General features: G+C 44.9%; 2 protein-coding genes across 6 annotated transcripts; both read left to right on the forward strand.

The window, feature by feature from the left end:
- The first annotated feature begins 210 nt into the window (after positions 1 to 210).
- On the forward strand, positions 211 to 5870 carry LOC118384703 (UNC93-like protein MFSD11). 2 transcript variants are annotated; one of them, XM_052519056.1, is made up of 14 exons: positions 211 to 496; positions 624 to 799; positions 913 to 968; positions 1373 to 1480; positions 1634 to 1713; positions 1820 to 1916; positions 2110 to 2168; positions 2347 to 2506; positions 2828 to 2868; positions 2966 to 3031; positions 3217 to 3342; positions 3492 to 3666; positions 3931 to 4066; positions 4259 to 5870. In XM_052519056.1, exons 2-14 carry the CDS (start codon positions 704 to 706, stop codon positions 4418 to 4420), a joined length of 1362 nt encoding a protein of 453 aa, XP_052375016.1. In that variant the 5' UTR covers positions 211 to 496; positions 624 to 703; the 3' UTR covers positions 4421 to 5870. The 2 variants fall into 2 exon arrangements, with proteins under 2 accessions (XP_052375016.1, XP_052375015.1); XM_052519055.1 differs by having other exon boundaries at positions 211 to 438.
- Positions 5871 to 6142: 272 nt separating this feature from the next.
- LOC118384707 (glutamine-rich protein 2-like) lies at positions 6143 to 19885 on the forward strand. Of its 4 annotated transcripts, none has more exons than XM_052519061.1 (13): positions 6143 to 6839; positions 10360 to 10901; positions 11057 to 11558; positions 11664 to 11749; positions 13145 to 13267; positions 13965 to 14129; positions 14404 to 14522; positions 15125 to 15190; positions 15321 to 15422; positions 16244 to 16418; positions 16624 to 16735; positions 17831 to 17953; positions 18152 to 19885. In XM_052519061.1, exons 3-13 carry the CDS (start codon positions 11129 to 11131, stop codon positions 18322 to 18324), a joined length of 1674 nt encoding a protein of 557 aa, XP_052375021.1. In that variant the 5' UTR covers positions 6143 to 6839; positions 10360 to 10901; positions 11057 to 11128; the 3' UTR covers positions 18325 to 19885. The 4 variants fall into 4 exon arrangements, with proteins under 4 accessions (XP_052375021.1, XP_052375022.1, XP_052375023.1 ...); XM_052519063.1 differs by having other exon boundaries at positions 6145 to 6839; positions 17834 to 17953; XM_052519062.1 differs by lacking the exon at positions 10360 to 10901.
- Positions 19886 to 20119: the final 234 nt, after the last annotated feature.

Raw genomic sequence — 20119 nt, forward strand, 5'->3', positions numbered from 1 at the left:
CGTATTTATTTGGAGGGAAATGCAACGCATCTTCAAATTACACATTTTTAAATCATAATTCGATGCACCAAAATATATTATATTATATACAAATTACTCGGAGGGGACACAAATGGAAAATACTTTGAATTTAGTAATGTTTTTTAATATTTTGACCCGGAAACGAGATTGGCGTCAGATTATAGCAAATAAACTCAGTTTCCCAGTGGGCTTTGGGTTGTACGCCTTGAAATGTCAGCTCACATGACGAACAGTTTTCGTCACTCACTGAAAAATATTCAAAGACAATTTTTACACTACACAGGGGAAAAGTATCGTACATTATTGTTGGATTATTTCAAGGATTTGGGTCCATGGTGGTATCTCCACAAGTCGTTATTGGTTTGCTAACTATGTAGCTTGCACAAACAAGGACTTTACAGTGCAGCACCCGACTCGGTAAATTGTTTTCTTCTCAAGTGGCTAAATAGACAAAAGCAAGGAAATACTTACTATGGTGATTATTTGATAGCAGATCTACCTCGATATACCTACCTAGTGTCTTGACAATAGCTAATATTCATAGCATAACATCGTTTCTACAGATTTGTCACCAAGGTTGTTTTGATTCTGGTCTTTTTCAGATGAGCTGTGGACCCCTTCAGAGTTTTTTTTAACTATCCCATTTCGTCAAGTAATATTACAGTGACATCCTGCAGCAAGCATGGGTCCAGAGGGAAAGACACTCTTGAACATCATAATCCTGGGTTTTGGATTTATGTTCATGTTCACTGCTTTCCAAACATGTGGCAATATAGAGGTATGGTTGAACTGACAAATGATACATACAAATTCAAGCCACACAACTGTAGGGAACCTACAGGGGGAGTTAATATTGATGGTGTCAATTATTTATGTCTCATGCTTTTTCAGCAAACTGTGATCAAGAGTTTCAACAGTACTGAATTCCATGGGAGTGGATACACAAGGTAATTCATTGTGATGCTGAAATACTGTGATTTTGACCTATGTGGCTCCTATGGTATAGATTAGAACTGTTGCAAATGCGTAATCCTGTCTCTCTCTCTCAAAGAGGTCTCAAAAGGCAAGTAATTGAATCTGCCCAGTTTAGGCAACAAAGTTGACTTTCAGTTCTCTACAATATCCCAGTTTCCTGAGGTATTTCGTAAATAACATGCATATGACTGTGGTGTTGTAGGGCCTCGTCTGTGATTTTAATTGCTGCTGTTGGCCTTTATGGACATCTTAATGACACCACCCGTGGCAGGCAAACACCAGGCTTTAAAAAAATTCAAACACATCCTTATTGAATAAAATGCCTGTACTTGTAGCCATGTTGCTAACATTTTCTATGTTGTGTCTTTACATGTAGCATGGCCATCATCTATGGAGTTTTCTCTGCATCCAACCTGATTGCTCCCTCAGTAGTGGCTGTTATAGGACCCCAGTTGTCCATGTTCTTTAGTGGACTAGTATACAGGTGAGCACACTCCTTTGACCTTTCTTTAAATCAACCCACTGTAGCCTATACCTGTTTACAGAACTGTTTATTTGTCTATTATTGTGCATAACGTACTTGTTTTCATTAGCTTATTCGTGATGTTAATACTGTCCAATGTTTTATTTCCATCAGTGGATACATTGCCATGTTCATCCACCCCTACACCTGGAGCTTCTACACAGCGTCTGTAGTTGTTGGAATAGCAGCTGCAAGTAAGAAGACTGTGGTATTCTTACTTGAGAATTAACGACTTGTATTTCCTATCACCACATAACCCTCTTTATTTTCTCTTTCAATCTCTTTCCATCTATGGCCTAGTATTGTGGACAGCTCAGGGGAACCTACTCACCATCAACTCTACAGATGCCACCATCGGCAGGAACAGTGGTATTTTCTGGGCCTTGCTACAGTTCAGGTACTTATTCTTCAAATCAAATTTTATTTGTCACATACACATGGTTAGCAGATGTTAATGCGAGTGTAGCGAAATTCTTGTAGTCTTATCAGCATAACTGTATTGACTGCATCACTGTTTACCACAGCTGTTTTACTCTGGTACTGAATCCATGGTGTTGGACTGCCTAACATGTATCTATCCCATTTTGCAGCTTATTCTTTGGGAACATGTATATTTATTTTGCCTGGCATGGCCACGTTCACATATCAGGTATGTCATCAGTTTTGGTTAACTTTTTACTATAACAATGTAGATATCGTTTGAATGTATTCTACTTAGGTGAGTCCTTTCCTTTTTATAGTATCTAGCATTCCCTAAGTTCCCTTGACACAATGAGGAAATCTCATTTTGGCCATAAGTTGCTGACGCGTGCTGTGTGTGTGTCTAGACAAGGATCGCCAGACGGTTTTCATCTCTCTCACGGTCATCAGCCTGGTGGGCAGCTTTCTGTTCTTCCTGATCCAGAAGCCAGAGCCTGAGGCCACACCCTCCGAGGCGTCTGAGTCACTGCTGCAGACTGAGTCCACAGAGAGCACCCCTATCATCGTGTGAGTGCAGTCTGCAGACAGGCTGGGATGGAAAATGTGGTCTAGGTCTAACGTTAGAGTGAACTAGAACAAGAACATTTTTCCTTATCTACCATTTATTGACCATAATCGCGCATGTTGTCATGCATACATACAGATGTCAAATATTGATATACTAATAGATATGCCATACAAATGGTGTTTGTGCGTTCTGTACCTGCTGTTGTATGTACGGTACTTTGTATTCCTCCATAGGCCTGGGTTGAATCTGGATAATCCTGTATTCCTTTATGTCTGGAAAGGCTGTACTTAAGTTTATTTATGGATTTCACTTCCTTGCAGAGCGACTCCAGGTCTCGGTTCCCAGGCTCTGGATGCTTTCAGTGAGTCAGAGTTCATTGGTTGCTTCTTACTTCAATCTGTCATGTCAGCAACAAAGGCCCAGAGCTCAGCTGACTGATATGTGTTCTCTTCTTACAGAAAAAGCGTTGCAGTTGTCTGTCACTAAAGAGATGCTACTGCTGAGTATCTCCATAGCATACACAGGTGGGCAAATTCATTCCAAATAATTCAGAAAAAAATGGTTTGGGCTATTTCCAACATGAGGAAATTCTTTCATTGGATGCTAGTATAGACATATAAACGGATGCATATTCAATTGACATTGAGTATGTTTGAATGCGTAACCATAAGTTCTATGTGTGTAACTCTTGCTCCTTTCCCACCTTCAGGCCTAGAGTTGACATTTTACAGTGGGGTATACGGGACATGTATAGGAGCCATGACTCAATTTGGGAATGACGCTAAGAGTCTGATTGGGCTCTCTGGTATTTTCATTGGCCTGGGAGAGATCCTGGGTGAGTCAAAGTCATTTTTTATCTTCAGTGCTGTTTCGGATCACATGATACACGTGAGGTTTGGAAAGCAGATAAACTGGTTGACAGGAAGGGACTGATGATTCGAGGAAGTCGACGCTTCTGTTTTTGCTGTGCCACTGTTTGTCCAGGAGGGGGCGTGTTTGGGATGCTGAACAAGTGCAACAGGTTTGGGAGGAACCCGGTCGTGCTGCTGGGGCTGATCACTCACCTCGTGGCCTTTTACCTGATCTTCTTGAACATTGCCAGTGATGCCCCTATTGCCCCAGAAGAGGGCACACACCTGCAGGCATACATCACCCCAAGGTACACAGCAGGGCTTACTCAGTTGGCCCATAAAACAATGACCATAGATTACTATTACAACAATTCTACGTACTTTGCATAAGAATACAGCAGGTCAGGACATGAGCATTATGTTAAGTGTAGCAGTAGTGCATAATTGCATTTGAACTCTTATCAGGTTACTGCAGATTGTGTAAGGTTTGTCTGTATGAACCTGGGATGTTGTCTGTTCAGTGTTGAGGTGGCGTTGCCTTAATTGCTTAACCTGTTGTGTTGTTTGTTCAGTGTTGAGGTGGCTCTGCTGTGCAGCTTCCTGCTGGGCCTGGGGGACAGCTGCTTCAACACCCAACTGCTGAGCATTGTGGGATTCATGTTCCGGGAGGACAGCGCTCCTGCCTTTGCCGTTTTCAAGTTTGTCCAGGTACATTGATATCTGTTAGGCCTACACACACAAGATGGTTTGCTGTCTATGGTGATAATGTATTACTCTGAAAGATTTGAAGAAATATCACATTGAGCTATTTGCTTGGTATATCCCTTGATGATTCCCCATACTTGCTAACCACAGTTGCTGTGTTACAGTGGTGTAACTTGGTGCTCTTGTCCTCCGCAGTCCATCACTGCAGCCCTGGCCTTCTTCTACAGTAACTATCTCCTGCTGCACTGGCAGCTGCTCATCATGGTTGTGGTGGGCTTCCTGGGCACGCTATCCTTCTTCGTGGCTGAGTGGGTGGTGGTCTCCAGCCGACGGGACACTGACTATGACAACATATGACAACCTAGGGGATGAGGGGGTCACGGTGAGAGGAGCTATTCACGGCTGGACGGGTCATCCGGGGAAGAGTCGGTGTAACACCTTCCTATCAACCAAGCTATCCTTTGGAATCCTTCAACTGACCGTTTGACTGGCCCACCTCAGCCCCAATAAGCAGAGACTGTAGTAATGCTGTTTTAGCACAGTCATTCACAGCTCTATTGATTCCAATAAGCAGAGACTAGTAACACTGTTTTAGCAGTCATTCACAGCTCTTTTGATTTTTCCCTTTCAAGTGGAAGATACACTTAAATACTGTATATTTTACTTTACTTGGAGTGAGTCAGTTGTGCACAGAGGAGCCTTTACTTTCATGTCATTCACTGTGCTTCTGTCTTCATGTAGATGTTCAGCTGGTTGGTTTCAATGTGCAGTAGTCATTGATTAAGGTTTGGCTAGACTGCTATTCCTACCAAGGTTTCCAGTTTCGACATTAATCTTATTATACTACTTGATAGAAGAAGAAAACGTAGTACAGTCGATTCTTGATAAGTGCACATTGGAAATATACAAACTCTGTTTACATGCAGTTTATCAGTTCAAATACACTTTTCACTTCCGCATGCTCAGATTTAGTATACACATTTAGAATACTCCCAAGCCATTGCAGTTATCAGGATTCCACTGCATCTAGATTTCCTGTAAGATGGCATTTGTCATAAAGGGAGAAATTACGCATATACACTAGTGTATTGCAATTTAAATTATTTTTGTTATAGTCATATCTGTACGAAATTGTCGAACAATGCTCTAAATTTAATTTCTTTGTCAATATTTGCATCACACTTTCAGAGTATCTGTAGTATTCAATAGGTTTTATCAAAAGTGGGATCCAAAAGGCCATAGATAGTGTATTGAGGATGATGGCATGGCTGTTGGATGAATGGTGAATTACAAAATGTAGACCAGACTTTTTATGTCTAAACTGCTCTAGGTTATATTGCTCTGTTAAAATGTCACATTGAGGAACTCTTGAGCTTATGAGTTTAAAAGGCTATGGTTTTATTTAGAACTCACATTGAAACAATGACATTTGCACTCTGCAAACATCAAGCATTTTTTGTTCTACATTTTCAACATGCAATTTCGATTGAGGTCACAAACAGTTTACAGTGTTTGTGCTCCTCCTTGCCAAAAATGTATAGTCTAGTTCATTTAACATTTAATTCATTGTGTGGGATTGCTTAATGTAGAGTTCAGTTCTGTGGCACATGAAAAACTGAGTTTGAAGATTGTTCAGAGCCAGAGCTGTTGGATGTGAGGCAATCAATAGGATTTTGAGGGAATAACTATGTATTTTGGATTATGAACTAGATTTTATACCTGAATGTAGTTACTTAGAAAGGCACCAGGATATGCATGCTTGTTTTTTTACATTTTTATTATTATAAAATTGTTATTTTGAGCCTTTTTTTCTTGTCTGTGTGCTCCTTTTTGTATACCTGGGGTGAGAACAGGTGATGCTTTGCATACTTTCTCAACACAACTCTTGTCCTTCCTGATGAGGATTTGCCTTGTTGCTCAGCAACCAGGGACGCTGTGAGTCACAATGTGGGATGCAATTATTGTGTAATGGAAGGAGGCTACATCCAATCACAAAAGGGAACTGTACTCACTGTCATTATTACGTCCAATGCGGTTCTTTGGTAGGTGTGAGAGATTAGAACCAATTTCTAAAACAAGGTTAGAAATCGCATTGGAATAAGAAACAACCAATATTGAGTAGCAACGAAAAGGTGTTGAAAAGTAACTGTAGGGAATATTTCATTCTAATTTGCAGACACTTTATTTAGTACAAAAGAATCCGAGATTTTTTTCTCTATAATTTTACATTTCTAATTTTTTTTGCGTTCGATCCTGTCCTTTTAAAAAATCTTATTTTATTTAATTGAATCGTTCTGGCGTTTATTTTTTTACAAAATAAGATGGCAATATTGGAAGAAGATATATCTTATCCCTCGTAAATACCTTTTAATAACATTAACTCAAAAGCAGTGAGAGACAAAATATCAGTTTACATGAGTTTGTTCGATTTGGTGAACCTGTCGATCGGGACACCTGAAGTTGGAGCTGTCAACTTCAATGCGTTGCATACCCTCCTCCACGCTATCCTGGGACATCTGAAAATCCAAAATGTGACCACCGGCTGGAGAGAGCAGGATGCCCCGCCACAGGAGCCCCATGGCCCGCATCTGACCAAGTCCTCTAGCCCGTACCATCACATGGAAGACAAACTTCGGCAGATAGAGAGACAGATGGCCGCGCTGGAGAAGCTTCCTTGCGGTACAGATCTTCTGAGCCGCACTGCCTCAACCACAACACCGGTCAACGACTTGTGGCAGCTGATGCAGCTCAGGCGAGTGAGGACGGCGTGTCCAAGGTGAGACAGGCTCTTCCTCAAAATGTAATTATTAATATCACACTGTCAACGCGGAGTTATAATTTTTTATTATAAATTGAAATAATGTCATGCGAGGAACACTGAACACTGCTGCTGTGACAGTGCTGCCTCCCTCGATCAACAGTCAAAACTGTGTTGAAACTTTGATTTGTCTGTGATGCACTATTTTGCTTGTAATAAGATAGGGCCAAATTATTTTGGGGAATCTGTCCCAAAATAATTTTGTGTGTCAAAGAAAAATGGCCATAACAGTCAAGAAATAGGATAACATTACAGTTCCACTGGGTATTCTAGACTAGACATCCATCTTGTGACAGATGTTAGAGTCTGAGGTTTATTTCTTGACCCTTATTTTACCAGGTAAATTGACTGAGAACATACTCTCTTACAGCAAGGACATGGGGAAGAGTTAAAGTTGAGAGGAAAGGGGACGAATGAGCCAATTGGAAGCTAGGGATGATTAGGTGGCCATGATGGTATGAGGGCTAGATTGGGAATTTAGCCACAACACTGGGGTTAACACCCCTACTCATACGATAAGTGCCATGGGATCTTTAGTCAGGACACTGAAAGACAGCCCTGGGGCACTGAATCTCCTTAGACCAGGGGGAAGAGTACCACCTATTGGCCTTCCAGCAGCGTTCTGTCTCCCTTCCAGGTACCGACCAGGACCAACTAACTACCTAGTTTCTGAGGCAAGCCAGCAGTGGAATGCAGGGGGATATGCTGCTGGCAAGTGATTCAGCCCCTCTTATCTGTATTAAGTCCTTGAGTGCTTGCTCATCAAAGCCCTGTCCCGCAGCTGGGGGCCTGTCTGTGTGGTGAATGGTGAGCATTTCAGAACACTCAACACTGGATAAGGATATTGATGACAGAACACAGCACAATAGGTGATGGGCACCACACTGTCTTCTCAAATGACCTCGCTGTGTCTCTGTTCCAGTTTCCAAAGGAAAGGCCACTCCCCAAAGATAAGCACCACTCCTGTGTTCCCTGTGTATGCTGTGGAACAAAATTGAATAGCTGAGTAGTACAGATCACTAGGGGAGGCTGCTGAGAGGGGACGGCTCATTGTAATGGCTGGAATGGAATTAATGGAACGGAGTCAAACATGTGGTTTCCATATGTTTGAAACCATTCCACCTATTCAGCTCCAGCCATTACCACAAGCCTGTCTGTCCTCCCCAATTAAGGTGCCACCAACCTCCTGGGGTGTCCACAATTTAGAATCAGTATCGGTCCAGTACTTCATACCACACTCTGAACTGGATCTCTGCTGTTATCTGAAATGTCTGAGTTTGAAATATGGACACTGATAGAGACATGAGTCTGTGTAAATAAAGCAAGTAGGAAGATGAAAGATTGCACAGGTCTTAGCTATCTTCACTGATGTTGCCCAGACGTGCCCAGTTAACACTCAGGTGATATGAGGGAGGGACATCCAGTGGGTACAGGCGAAGGTGCCTCTGAAAATCCTCTGAATCATTCATGTATTCTGTGGGCGTACAGCTGTGGGTCAATACCAGTATCCAATGGCCTTGTCTGGCTTTCTCTGGCCCTGTCTACCATATCCCTGAAGACCCCACTAAGACCCAATGTCCATCAGTTTCTTCCTCAGAACTCATAGCAGCATATTGTATTTCCCGCATACAGGCCCTTAGCCAGGGTCTCTTTCTTCTTGACCCATGGCAGAGGTTATCAGGGGATTGTTGTGGTTGATAAAGTTGTGCTCCGCTGTGACCCCACAGGATACATGTCCTGGATCTGAGAGGGTTGCGAAAAGTCTGCCTGAGTGGCGCTCTGTGTTCACAGTGGCGTGGAAGGATTCCAGGCCACCGGCCATCTTAGTCAGAGCCAGTTAATGGCTGACTAAAGAGTAACCGGGAGGTAGAGAGGATGGCTTTCTTCCCAATCGCAAATAACTTCCTTATAGTTGGGACAGTAAAAGTTAGTGTACTTACATTATGTTAGTTACTCATTTCCTACCCCTTTTACTAGAGTTTTGCGTGTTGTCAGAAGGGGCTTGTATTTAGGTTGTCCTGTCCATTACCATTTGCAACAGACTTGTGGGTGATGCTGACCCAGATGTTGTGGTAGAAAAGGAAGGAGGTTGGGCACTCTGTCCAAACAACATCCTCACAGACAAACAGACAGAGTACTAGGGACATTGTCTCTGAGGAAGATACAGTTGGGGATGTCCCCTGGTTAGGGAGCCCAGCTCCTTTGAGGGAAGAGGACGATGCATACATTTTGCCTACTGTTTGCTGATGTAGGCAAATATCATAATATCCTGTGAACTCAATATGTCCAATCAGCCTCACGATGAGCTTTTAAAGTGTCATAGGAATCTCATAGGAAATTAACCATACCCTGGACCCACTCATCAAAATGTGACAAATACAGTTGATTGTCTCTCTGTTTGTCATTAGGGGTTGGGTTGGTTGCCAGGTTAGAATATTCCAGTGCATGTCCTGCTTACAAGATTTGATCATGTTTTGCCTATTCTCATGTCTCTGAGATGCTTGAGGCGATCAAGAAAAAGGTGGTCTCCTCCAGAAATTCCATACACGCAGGTCATATATCACTTCCACGTTTACAGCTCACTGAACAACCTATTAGTTATTCAGCCAATTGTTTGACGGCCTGTGCAGCTCAGTGGGGTCGCTATGCGTCGTTTCATGTCTGGGTGCATTAGACAAACCCACCGGAACTCTGGTAAATACGTTCAAAGCCACCTGTTTCAACTTTGCTTAGTAAACACAACCTATTTCTAATTTGCAACACCCAGAGCACATGTGTGGGTTCACTCTGTCAACAAGGCCTCAGCTGTGTTAGAGAGTGGAGTGGTTCCATATGGGCAGGGGTTATGTACTCTGAAAAACATGGATTATCTGGAGACAGACAGGTCCTACCGCTGCTTTGTAAAAGCTTGTGTATCTCATCTACTACATATGGATGGTGGTGTCCTAGTAACCTCCCTTGGGGTGAAATGTCAACTGGATGGAGCCACGGAGAGGGGTTTTGGGATCCCTCCTAAATGAAGGGGTTTAGGATCTTCCTACTGATCTTCAAAGGAAGTAGCCAGGGGAATAGTCACAGATATGGCTTTGGTCAGGCGGATTTCTACCTTACTGAGTCGCCTGACCGCTTCAAAGTTTCACAGACTCTTACTTTGGGAGATTAGAGAACTGGGCTGAGTCAGTTTCAAGTGTTTTGGGCGTGAAGAGGCGGTGAAAAAGCTTAAGACCTAATGCTAAGAGATCACCATGCGTGTTGATTCACCCTGAATATGGCACAGTGATTTAGAAATGTTGGAGGTTTAACCAATACATTACTGGGAGCTTATATATCACGTGTGCGACCCTCTATTTCTATAGGCTACGATTCAGTCATCATAACAGAAACTGACAAAAGGTAATGATTGTGTTAATTGATCTGACCAGTGATGTGAGGTTCTTTGAGCTTTGAGTCCTTCGAACACACTCTGTTGTGTTTCCAGTCTATATCGCTGATCCAGGATCTGCTGAAGGAGATCCAGGACCTGCAGGAGTCCAGAGATGACCTGAAGAAAGAGATCAAGAGCCTCCAGAACCAACTCAACCAGCTCATAGTGAGGAGGGATTGCAGATAGACAACATTTGGCAACCTTGCTCATCTCCCCTATTAATCTACAGTAGGGGATCTACCCAGTGCTCATCACTAGGGAATCCTTCTCCATCTCACCACCCCACACAGTGGTGAAATATAGCGTCATGTAGAGCCCGATCCACCCTGGCCCTGGTCCCCTCCCTCCATCCCTCTCTGTAGGGGACATGGAGTCATACAGAGGGCAACAGCATCAAAGAGCCACAGCTTATCTCTGGCAACCTGGCATGTCACTCACCTCAACAATAGAGTGAGGATAATTATCCTACATGTCTGTTTCCATCTGGTAGCATGACGTTGCTCTGGGTATTTTTGGGTCCCAGCTGAATATGAGTGAGCTGGTTGACAGAATCAACAAAGTACTGCCACCGACTGGACAACCTGGACTCTGCCACCGTGAGTTGGAACTCAGGAGACTACTTTCCAAGCTCAGAAATTATATACTACATTGTTAAGAGGAGACAAACAATAGTATAGTACTGTAGTAGCTAACTCTAGTAAAAATAGGTTAATCATGACTTCCTCTCTTTCTTGTCTTCTCTCTATCACAGAAAGAGCTGCAGGACAGAGTTGGGCGTTACCCAGACCCAGACGAGCTCATCCAGTGTGTGACCTGGGACATCATGCAGACCACCTTGGTTAGCGAGCAACAGAATCTGCAAAAGGCATGTCTTGCCCCCCCCCATGCTCTGATGGAGCTGCTGCCTTTACTCCTGGCACTGGCACTGCCAGCCAGCATGGGGGGGTCGCTGCCCCAGCAGTCCCTCTCTGATGGAGCTGCTGCCTTCACTCCTGGCACTGGCACTGCCAGCCAGCATGGGGGGGCGCTGCCCCAGCAGTCCCTCTCTGATGGAGCTCTGATGGTGGGCAGCAAACCCCTGTCTCGTGTGGCCAGCGGGGCAGAGCGTTACCCAGAGACAGTGGAGGCCCTGAGGGACGTGGGCAGGCTCAGGGAGAGACACAACACCCTGGAGACCAGAGTAGAGCTGCTGGAAGCAGGCAAGGCTGACCAGGCCCAGCTCCAGCACCCCCGGGAGCTCCTCACTGACTTGGGTAAGAAAACAATGTGGAGATTGGATAGTGTATGGCTATTCTATGTTTTCTTTTACTGAATGATGTCTTTTGTGTGGGATGACCATTTTTGTCCTGAATGTGTAGGTGACAGGGATGTGCCTGACAAACTGTTGGATCAACTGAATCATCTGAGCGTTCTGGTCGACAGCCTGATGGGTGACAGAGCCAAGGTGAGCGAGGAAGATCTATGCAAGCACAAACACACACATTGTTGATGACCCCATGTCCCTGTCATAGCTGGGAGAACTGGAGCAGCTGATTCTGAACATAGGGACAGTTCAGGGCTCAGAGGGAGGCTCAGAAACAGCCAAAGGGTCAGACAGTGAGGACTCCTCTGACTCTCCTAAGCAAGGACAGCTCAGACTGCAGATATTATACCTCAGGTAAACAATGACACATGAGCACACAGGAAGGCTAAATAGAAATGATAGATAGTTTATTATGGAAACTACATTTGATATCATTTGGTAGTCGAAGTAATTTGTAACACAGGAGGTTGGCGGTACCTTAATTGGGAAGAACGGGCTTGTGGTAACTACTGGAGCGGAATCAGTGGAATGGTATGAAATACATCAAACACATGGTTTCCAGGTGTATGATGCCATTCCATTTACTCTGTTCCGGACATTATTACGAGCCGTTCTTCCCTCGGCAGTTTTATGGCCAGTTGAGATGTGGTAGTTTTCCATTGGAAGAGAGGTGGCGTCCTGCTCCTCATGGCCTGGTGCACCTGTTCCACCACTCTGTGTTCAGGAACGCAGTGCAGAAAGTGGAGGAAGAGGTGCTACTGCTGAAGCCTGAGAACACATCAGCCAAGGCTGAGCAAAACACCAAGAAAGACAGACAGCTACAGGATCAGGTTAGTTAGACAGACATTCATTCATTCATTCATTCATTCATTCATTCATTCATTCCAGTGCATATAGACATTTGAATACACTGTCAGGTATAACACCAGAGTGTAAAACCTTCAACTGTAGAATATAGCTGAGACAGCATCATCCATAATGTAGCAGCAAGTGGCCCCAACATGGCCCTCATACTGCCCTCTCACCGCAGATGGACAACCTGCGAGGCATGCTGGAGGACATGATGGCGTCCTCCTCCTCGCTGCTCTCCCAGAGCCTCCAGCAGGAGCCCCAGGGGTCAGAGCAGGGCCAGGGCAGCGGGCAGGCAGGCGGGCAGCAAGGCTCCACGTGCCCCTCCTGCTCTGTAGATGTGAGCAGGAAGGTCAGCCAGCTGTTCCAGCGCTATGAGAATCTGCAGGGCCTGGTTAGCAGATCCATGAATCAGCAGGGAGGAGGCAGACCTGGAGCAGAGGTACTATAGGCAGGGCCAGGATAGAGGATGAAACAGAATACCAAAGGGTTTCAATTAAATAATGGGTCTGTTATGTTGAACCCTGAGGGAGGGATGCGTTTAGAGATGATATGTAAGGGAAGCTCTATCAGGGCAGCAGTGTGTTAAGGGAAAGGAGTGTGTCAGTGCCAGGCTCTCCATGGCAGTGGGACCATGGCTGTGTATTACAGACATAGAACCCTGTCTCTCTGTGTTGTTTCTGCCAGAGCTCGGAGCTGATGAATGACGTTCAGGGAGCCATCATGCAACTGCATGCTGAGTGTGAGAAGCTCCACGGCACAGCCAACCACCTGATTGAGGAGCACGGCCAGAAACAGGTCGACATCGACGTGAGTCTGGGAGGGAGGGCCGCAGCAGGGGGAGGCCCATAGGGGAATAGGAGACGCTCCATGCTGTACTTCTGTTCCAAACCACAGAATAACGTATTTCTGTCACAGCATCTGTACAAGTCCATGGAAGAGCTTGTGAGTCTCTCACCACAACATGGCATAGTTGAGCTTTCCCTCAGTGTGTTATACTCAACTCAGGTGAACTCTCATAAGTTCTCACATGTTGATGTTAGTCTAGACGAGCTTCCACAAGTCCACTCAAGACCATAGGGGTACCTACAAATCCCAACATGCTCAAGTTCACCTGTACCAGCCCATGCTAAACCCTACCAAGGCCATTACAAGTCACCACAAGCCCATACGTGTCCATACACAAGTTCATACACATATGTATTTATCCCTACAAGTTAACACAGGTTTCAACTAATCCTTACAAGTTAATACAGGCTTTACCTAATCCTTACAAGTTAATACAGGTTTCACCTAATCCTTACAAGTTAATACAGGTTTCACCTAATCCTTACAAGTTAATACAAGTTTCACCTAATCCTTACAAGTCCATACAGGTTTCACCTAAACCTTACAAGTCCATACAGGTGTCACCTAACCCTCACAAGTCCATACAGGTTTCACCTAACCCCTACAAGCCCACACTAGTACTGCCATAGCCCTGACTGCATCTCCTCTCTTCCTGTAGAAAGCAGACAAGCGTGCCCTGGAGACCAAGGTGAGCCGCATGCAGTTTGACTCCATGACAGAGGAGCTCAACACCATGTTCCAGGAGCTGCTCAGCAAGATCACTGGCCAGGAGCAGGACTGGCACAAAATCATTGACAAAATCTCCACCGAGATGGAGTGCAAGGTGGGACTGAGCAGGAAGTTACCCTGCTAAATGGATGTTTATATAATAGGCCTACATGTCCATTGATACATCCCATACGCGTTATTACTATGCTATCACCAATACATATATCTCACAAGTCTGTATGTCACACGTTTTTAAGTGTTTTACGAACGTGTTTATAGTGACAGATAGCATTGTTTGTAAAAAATCTCATGTAATGTCTGTCTGGTGTGTCTGGTGGTAGTTTATATCTTTGGGATCCCTGTAGTACATCTGTTGTCTATCTGTGTAGCTGGACCGGATTGAGCTGGATACTGTGAAGAAGCAGCTGGAGGACCGCTGGAAGAGCATCCGTAAGCAGCTGCAGGCCCAGCCTGCCCCGAAGGAGGACGACGCTACAGACATCAGGAAGTAAGTCACATGTCACTGGTCAAAGCCAGGCCCAGCCTGCCCCGAAGGAGGACGACGCTACAGGCATCAGGAAGTAAGTCACATGTCACTGGTCAAAGCCAGGCCCAGGAGGGATGATGGCTGGATAAGTCCAGGTTCCTCTATGGAGTTCTACATGATCATGCGTTCATTGTCTTCCTGTGTTTAGCGTTCATTTTATCTCTGTCTATATGTCTATGTTCTGTTTGTATACTGTTGTTTACTCACTGTGTATGTACAGTATATACTGTATTATGTTCCTAATATACCTACTACTGTACACACTATTTTCCTTCCAAATGATATACTGTCTATACAGACGTATTTATATTCTTGATTCTGACACATGCTCACTCTGATATATATACTCTGGATTGTTAATTGGACTCGTTCTGTCATTTGTTGTTTGTTTTGTTTGTTTCTTGATTATTTGTGTATTTGTATTGTATTTGCTAGACATTCTACTGTGCTGTTGGAGCTAGAAACAAAATGATTTTTGCTGCACCTGCTATAACACCTGCAAATCTGTGTATGCAACCAATAAACTTTGGTTTTGATTTGTCTTTGTTACGTCCCTTTCATAGACAACTAGTGGCAAGGTTCCACTGCATCTCCTGCGACCGCCCAGTCGATATGCTTACCCCAGGACCGTAAGTAAATGATAATAATGTCCTATTTTTATACAGTACACACAGACATTGTGGAAATTGAAATAATAGGATTGTGGTGCTGCTTATTCACCTACGTCTCTATCTTCTTTCTCTCTCCACTGGACAACAGACACTTGGTCACCGTGCCCTCCACTCCTGGCCTACCCTCCTACAAGTCCAACCGACCGTACACCATCTATGAGCTTGAGCAGGTTCGCCAGCACTGCAGAAGGTGAGAGCAGACAGTCAAACATCACAACTGAAACTCTTACTTGGCCCCATTTTAACCAGCAGGGGGTACCAGTGTCCCAATATCCAATATACAGTGTAGTCAACTTTATCTTACTCCCAAAGACCTAACACACACACTAGATCAGTCAGAAGTGTTGCATAGTTACAAATGTCTGGCCAGCTCTCCCTCCATCTCAGCCTGAGGCCAGGGACCAACCACGGCCACTTTGAAATGGCCAGCTCTCCCTCCATCTCAGCCAGGGACCAACCACGGCCACTTTGAGATGGCCAGCTCTCCCTCCATCTCAGCCTGAGGCCAGGGACCAACCACGGCCACTTTGAGATGGCCAGCTCTTCCTCCATCTCAGCCTGAGGCCAGGGACCAAACCACGGACACTTTGAGATGGCCAGCTCCGAAAGGGCCATGATGCAGGTGCAGCAGATCCACACCATGATGTGTAGGCAGATAGAGTGCAGAGCCACCTATCTGGCTCAGAGCGCACCTACAGCCAGGGGGCTCTGAGGGAGATCGGAAGCTCCCGCTATCCACACATCCAAGGCCCGCTGCAGAGGACCAGCCAGAGTCTGCCCAAGCAGTGAGTCAGGCCAGGGTCAGGCAGGGAAGCCGGGAGCACATGTATTGAAACAGGGGACGGACCAAAAAGTTGTCCATATTGCTTTGTTATGGTTTAGAGAAGTGTCAGGGAGGCAGGGTGACCAAATTTAACTACAAACTAGAAATATTGTACAGTCAGGTCTGTTTAAAACCTCTAGAAGTGTTCATCTTCCGACCTTCAACCTCCACTCCTGTGTCCATCCTAGCGAGCGCATCCCTGAGATGGCGGACTACAGTTACCTGGCCATGTCCCGGAGCTGTGGAGGCAGCCACACCGTGACCTACCCCAACCGCCGCTACACCCACCTGCAGCACTTCAGCCACTTCCTCCAGGCTGAGGAGGAGACACCGCCCATCTCCAGCTCCCCACTGCGCATTCAGGTGAGTGAGACCAACCTCACCTACTGTGGGTTACTGTACTGACAGACAACTAGACCACTGCCAGCCCATAGGAATACACCTGGTCAATCACATTTGTTGAGCCATTTATACAAGTTATCATGTTGAGTACAGAGTGTATTTGAGGTGTATTTGACAGTTGTTAGGTATGCAAATATTTGACCTTGTCCTTGTGTCTATTGGTCAGCCGGAGGAGGTGGACATCCTGGGATTGGACGGACATATCTACAAGGGCCGCCTGAAAACCAAATCGATCAAGACTGTGGATGCCAGACTACCCACCATCTTTCCTAAAGACGGTACAGGGTTCTGGACTGGGATTATATTCAACTCTACTCTGCAGTACTGTGTATTTTTAGAGTAGAATTACATGTATTGAAAAGAAAATGGAATCTGGACAATTGTGAACAAAAGCTAGACTACTTAATTCATGTTACTCAATTCAAGCAACTGCAGTGCAGTAAAACTATTCCCACGGGTCCATTTTGTATTTTTATGTCACCCCTGGGTCCAGTTACACAACGTGTCTTAAGATGATGATCACACCGTGCCGTCTGTCCAGGCCCCAACTGCCCTTAGCCTGTTTCCTCTCTCTCGCTCCCTGGACCATGTGTCCAGAGTTGGGCTCGCAGTGCAGGGATGCAGAGATAAAGAGTAAAGTGGGGAGGAAGAGTGAGGGGGGGACATCATGGGGAAGTGGGAGGTGAAGGGTCAGGAGAGAATGGGGAGGAGACTGAAAAGTTGGGGTGGGAGAAAGAGAAAGAAAGTGGGCTGTTTGGTTGGGAATGAGAATTTGAGGAGGGATACAGTACAGTGTTAAAGTGGTGTATGATGAAGGATTAGGAACGAGGGTCTGGAGAAGGACGAGGGTGAGGAGATTTAGGGAAGGAGAGAGGAGCTTAGTTTATGGGAGGGAGTATTTTTTACGAGGGTTTAAGGAAGTGAGTTAGCAATAAGAATGGGCTGCACTGGGGTTGGGGAGGGGCTCTGGTTGGTATAGTGTTCCACACTGGAAAGAACCCAATGTTACTATGTTATAGAAGATCAGGCCTGGTGTCTGTAAGAGACTGTAAATATAACCTGGGGTAACACTGCTTGCATTCCATCATTTCTATCTTAATATCTTTTTCATCTGATCATATAAATCAAGCCCTGAAGGAAGAAAGAGGGAGATGTGCTGTCCTGTTTTATGCCTGGGATTTGGTGTTGTGATTCCCAGTAATTTATGAGGCCATTGAATGAGTCAAAATAGTGTTGAAAGAGTATTTTGCTCAAGACTTGGAATAACGTGTTTGTCTGGAATGGGTGTGTAGGTACAATATGGGAATGACAGGACCCCACCACACCCATAGCCATGTCAAGGCCGCGATGTGACATTGTTTTTTTAATGACAGCAGGCATGTGCAAGAGCAAAGACAAGATCATGTGCTCCCAGTTCCAGAAGCCTGGCTGCACAGAGCCGGGCTGTGTGACCCCTGTGCGACCCCAGAGTGCCAAGACCCAGCGCAGCCGCTCACGTAGGTCAACACCAGTGTCATTACCCATTTGCAACATATAAACTAATTTCACTAACTGGAATAGTGATTACTATGGAATGGTACTGAAATAACACTCACATGGAAATAGCATTCTTCTTTGCGATTGCTGCTGTGCAGCTGTTAAGGTTGGTTGTAAGCAGACACCTGAACCCTAAACCCTTCCTTTATCTCCCCCAGCCTCAGGCAGCTCTGTGCGGGACCGGCCCATGTCTTCTTTAGGCTGCCTGTCCCAGGCTACCCTTCCCCAGAGCTCGTCCCATGCTGACACCACCAGCGAGCTGCTGCAGCAAGATCTGGAGCTTCACATGGACCTGAGCCAGTCGGAGGAAGAGCCCGTCATCATCCTGTAGGGGGCGATGGAGAGCCCCACACATCTTATTTTAATAAACCGTTTACAGCAGCACCAGGAGGAGGGTATCCTGGTCTCCATTTTGTAACGGAGCATACAGATGTTGTGAAAATCAATTCTGATATTAGTCAGTTAGGTTATTTATGGATTGTAATGGAAGAACACAATTCTGGGACCTATGAACACTGTTTCCATGCAACAAAATAGCTGAGTCACAAAATAGCCGAGTCACATTTTCAAAGTGCAGCTTTACAGGTCAGATACCTTACAGGTGGCTACATTACGATTTTGGTTTATGATGCCTGATTTTCAATGACCTTCATAGAGAAGCTTTCAGGCAGGTGACCTCAAATACCAGACTGTTTGGAGGCAGAACAATACCACCATGGAGCAATTCATTTGACATATAGGGTCTTATAGAGCGGTATCATTAAGGGCTTGAAATGTCTTCACTCTCACAGACCCAATTCTCTAGACAGTTTCCTAGAAGAAGGGGCTTTGCTTCCACACATTTTGTGTCAATGAGAAATATGATGTATATCTATCTCTATCCATGCCTTACACACTCAGTGGCCAGTTTATTAGGTACACACATCTAGTACCGGGTCGGACCTCCCTTTGCCTCTAGAATTCTTCAGGGCATGGAAACATTGCTCAATTGGTATCAAGGGATCTAACTTTGCCAGGAACACGTTCCCCACACCATTATACCACTGCCACCAGCCTGTACCGTTGACAGCAGGCAGGATGGGGCCATGGACTCATGTGGTTACGCCAAATCTTGACTCTGTCATCAATAATAATAATAATAATATATGCCATTTAGCAGACGCTTTTATCCAAAGCGACTTACAGTCATGTGTACATACATTCTACGTATGGGTGGTCCCGGGAATCGAACCCACTACCCTGGCGTTACAAGCGCCATGCTCTACCAACTGAGCTACAGAAGGACCGTCATCAGCATGATACAAAAGGAACCGGGATTTGTCGAACCAGGCAAGGTTTTTCCACTCATCAATAGTCCAGTGTTGGTGATCGCGTGATAACTGGAGCTGCTTGTTTTAAGCTGATAGGAGTAGAACCTGGTGTGGTCGGCTGATGCAATAGCCCATCCGTGACAAGGATCAATGAGTTGTGCATTCAGTCGTTTAGGTCACTCGTTTTTCCCCTTCTAATGTTCATTCGAACATTAACTGAATTCCTGGATTCCTGTCTGCCTGCTTTATATAGCAAGCCACAGCCTCCTGACTCGTGAAAGAGGTGGTGTACCTAATAAACTGAGTATAAGTGATCCCTTTCATAGCATTTGGACGTATTCAGGAGTAATGATGCTACTGAAAGGTATTTCAGGAGAGTATTTAAGACAGGCAGTTAATCTGAATGTAAGATTTCCATTGGTAGATGTATCCTTGTTTTCAAAGATAAATGGGCCTTCATGGAATATGTGATGTATGTGTCATATGATGTCCATATAACTGTTATGTGAACATATGTTGACTCATTGACTGTCTGCAATGAATTACGTAAATATATCTGTACTGTTCTACACAACCCCACCATCACATGCATATAATTTGACTGTGAAGCACATTTTGTGAGCCACGCTGTTATGACACACGTTAACTGGGCTGGATACACAGTTCTAACCACATCCTTCCTCATTTAACTGCCACGCTGTGTGTTTATTGTCTCTCTTATATAGGCCTACTTGTTCCTTTGTACTACAGAGACACTACTAGGGATATATAGATTCCTATAGTATAAAGCAGTGTCATATCATTACTGAAGGGGTT

This window comes from Oncorhynchus keta, chromosome 5 (assembly GCF_023373465.1).
Source record: "Oncorhynchus keta strain PuntledgeMale-10-30-2019 chromosome 5, Oket_V2, whole genome shotgun sequence".
Lineage (NCBI taxonomy): Eukaryota > Metazoa > Chordata > Actinopteri > Salmoniformes > Salmonidae > Oncorhynchus > Oncorhynchus keta.

Coding starts and splice junctions, on each gene's coding strand:
- LOC118384703 (XM_052519056.1), top strand. CDS start 704: ATGGGTCCAGAGGGAAAGACACTCTTGAACATCATAATCCTGGGTTTT. Junction 800..912: donor AAACATGTGGCAATATAGAG/GTATGGTTGAAC, acceptor ATGCTTTTTCAG/CAAACTGTGATCAAGAGTTT. Junction 1,481..1,633: donor TTTAGTGGACTAGTATACAG/GTGAGCACACTC, acceptor TATTTCCATCAG/TGGATACATTGCCATGTTCA.
- LOC118384707 (XM_052519061.1), top strand. CDS start 11,129: ATGCAGACCACCTTGGTTAGCGAGCAACAGAATCTGCAAAAGGCATGT. Junction 14,130..14,403: donor CCACCGAGATGGAGTGCAAG/GTGGGACTGAGC, acceptor CTATCTGTGTAG/CTGGACCGGATTGAGCTGGA. Junction 15,191..15,320: donor GATATGCTTACCCCAGGACC/GTAAGTAAATGA, acceptor ACTGGACAACAG/ACACTTGGTCACCGTGCCCT.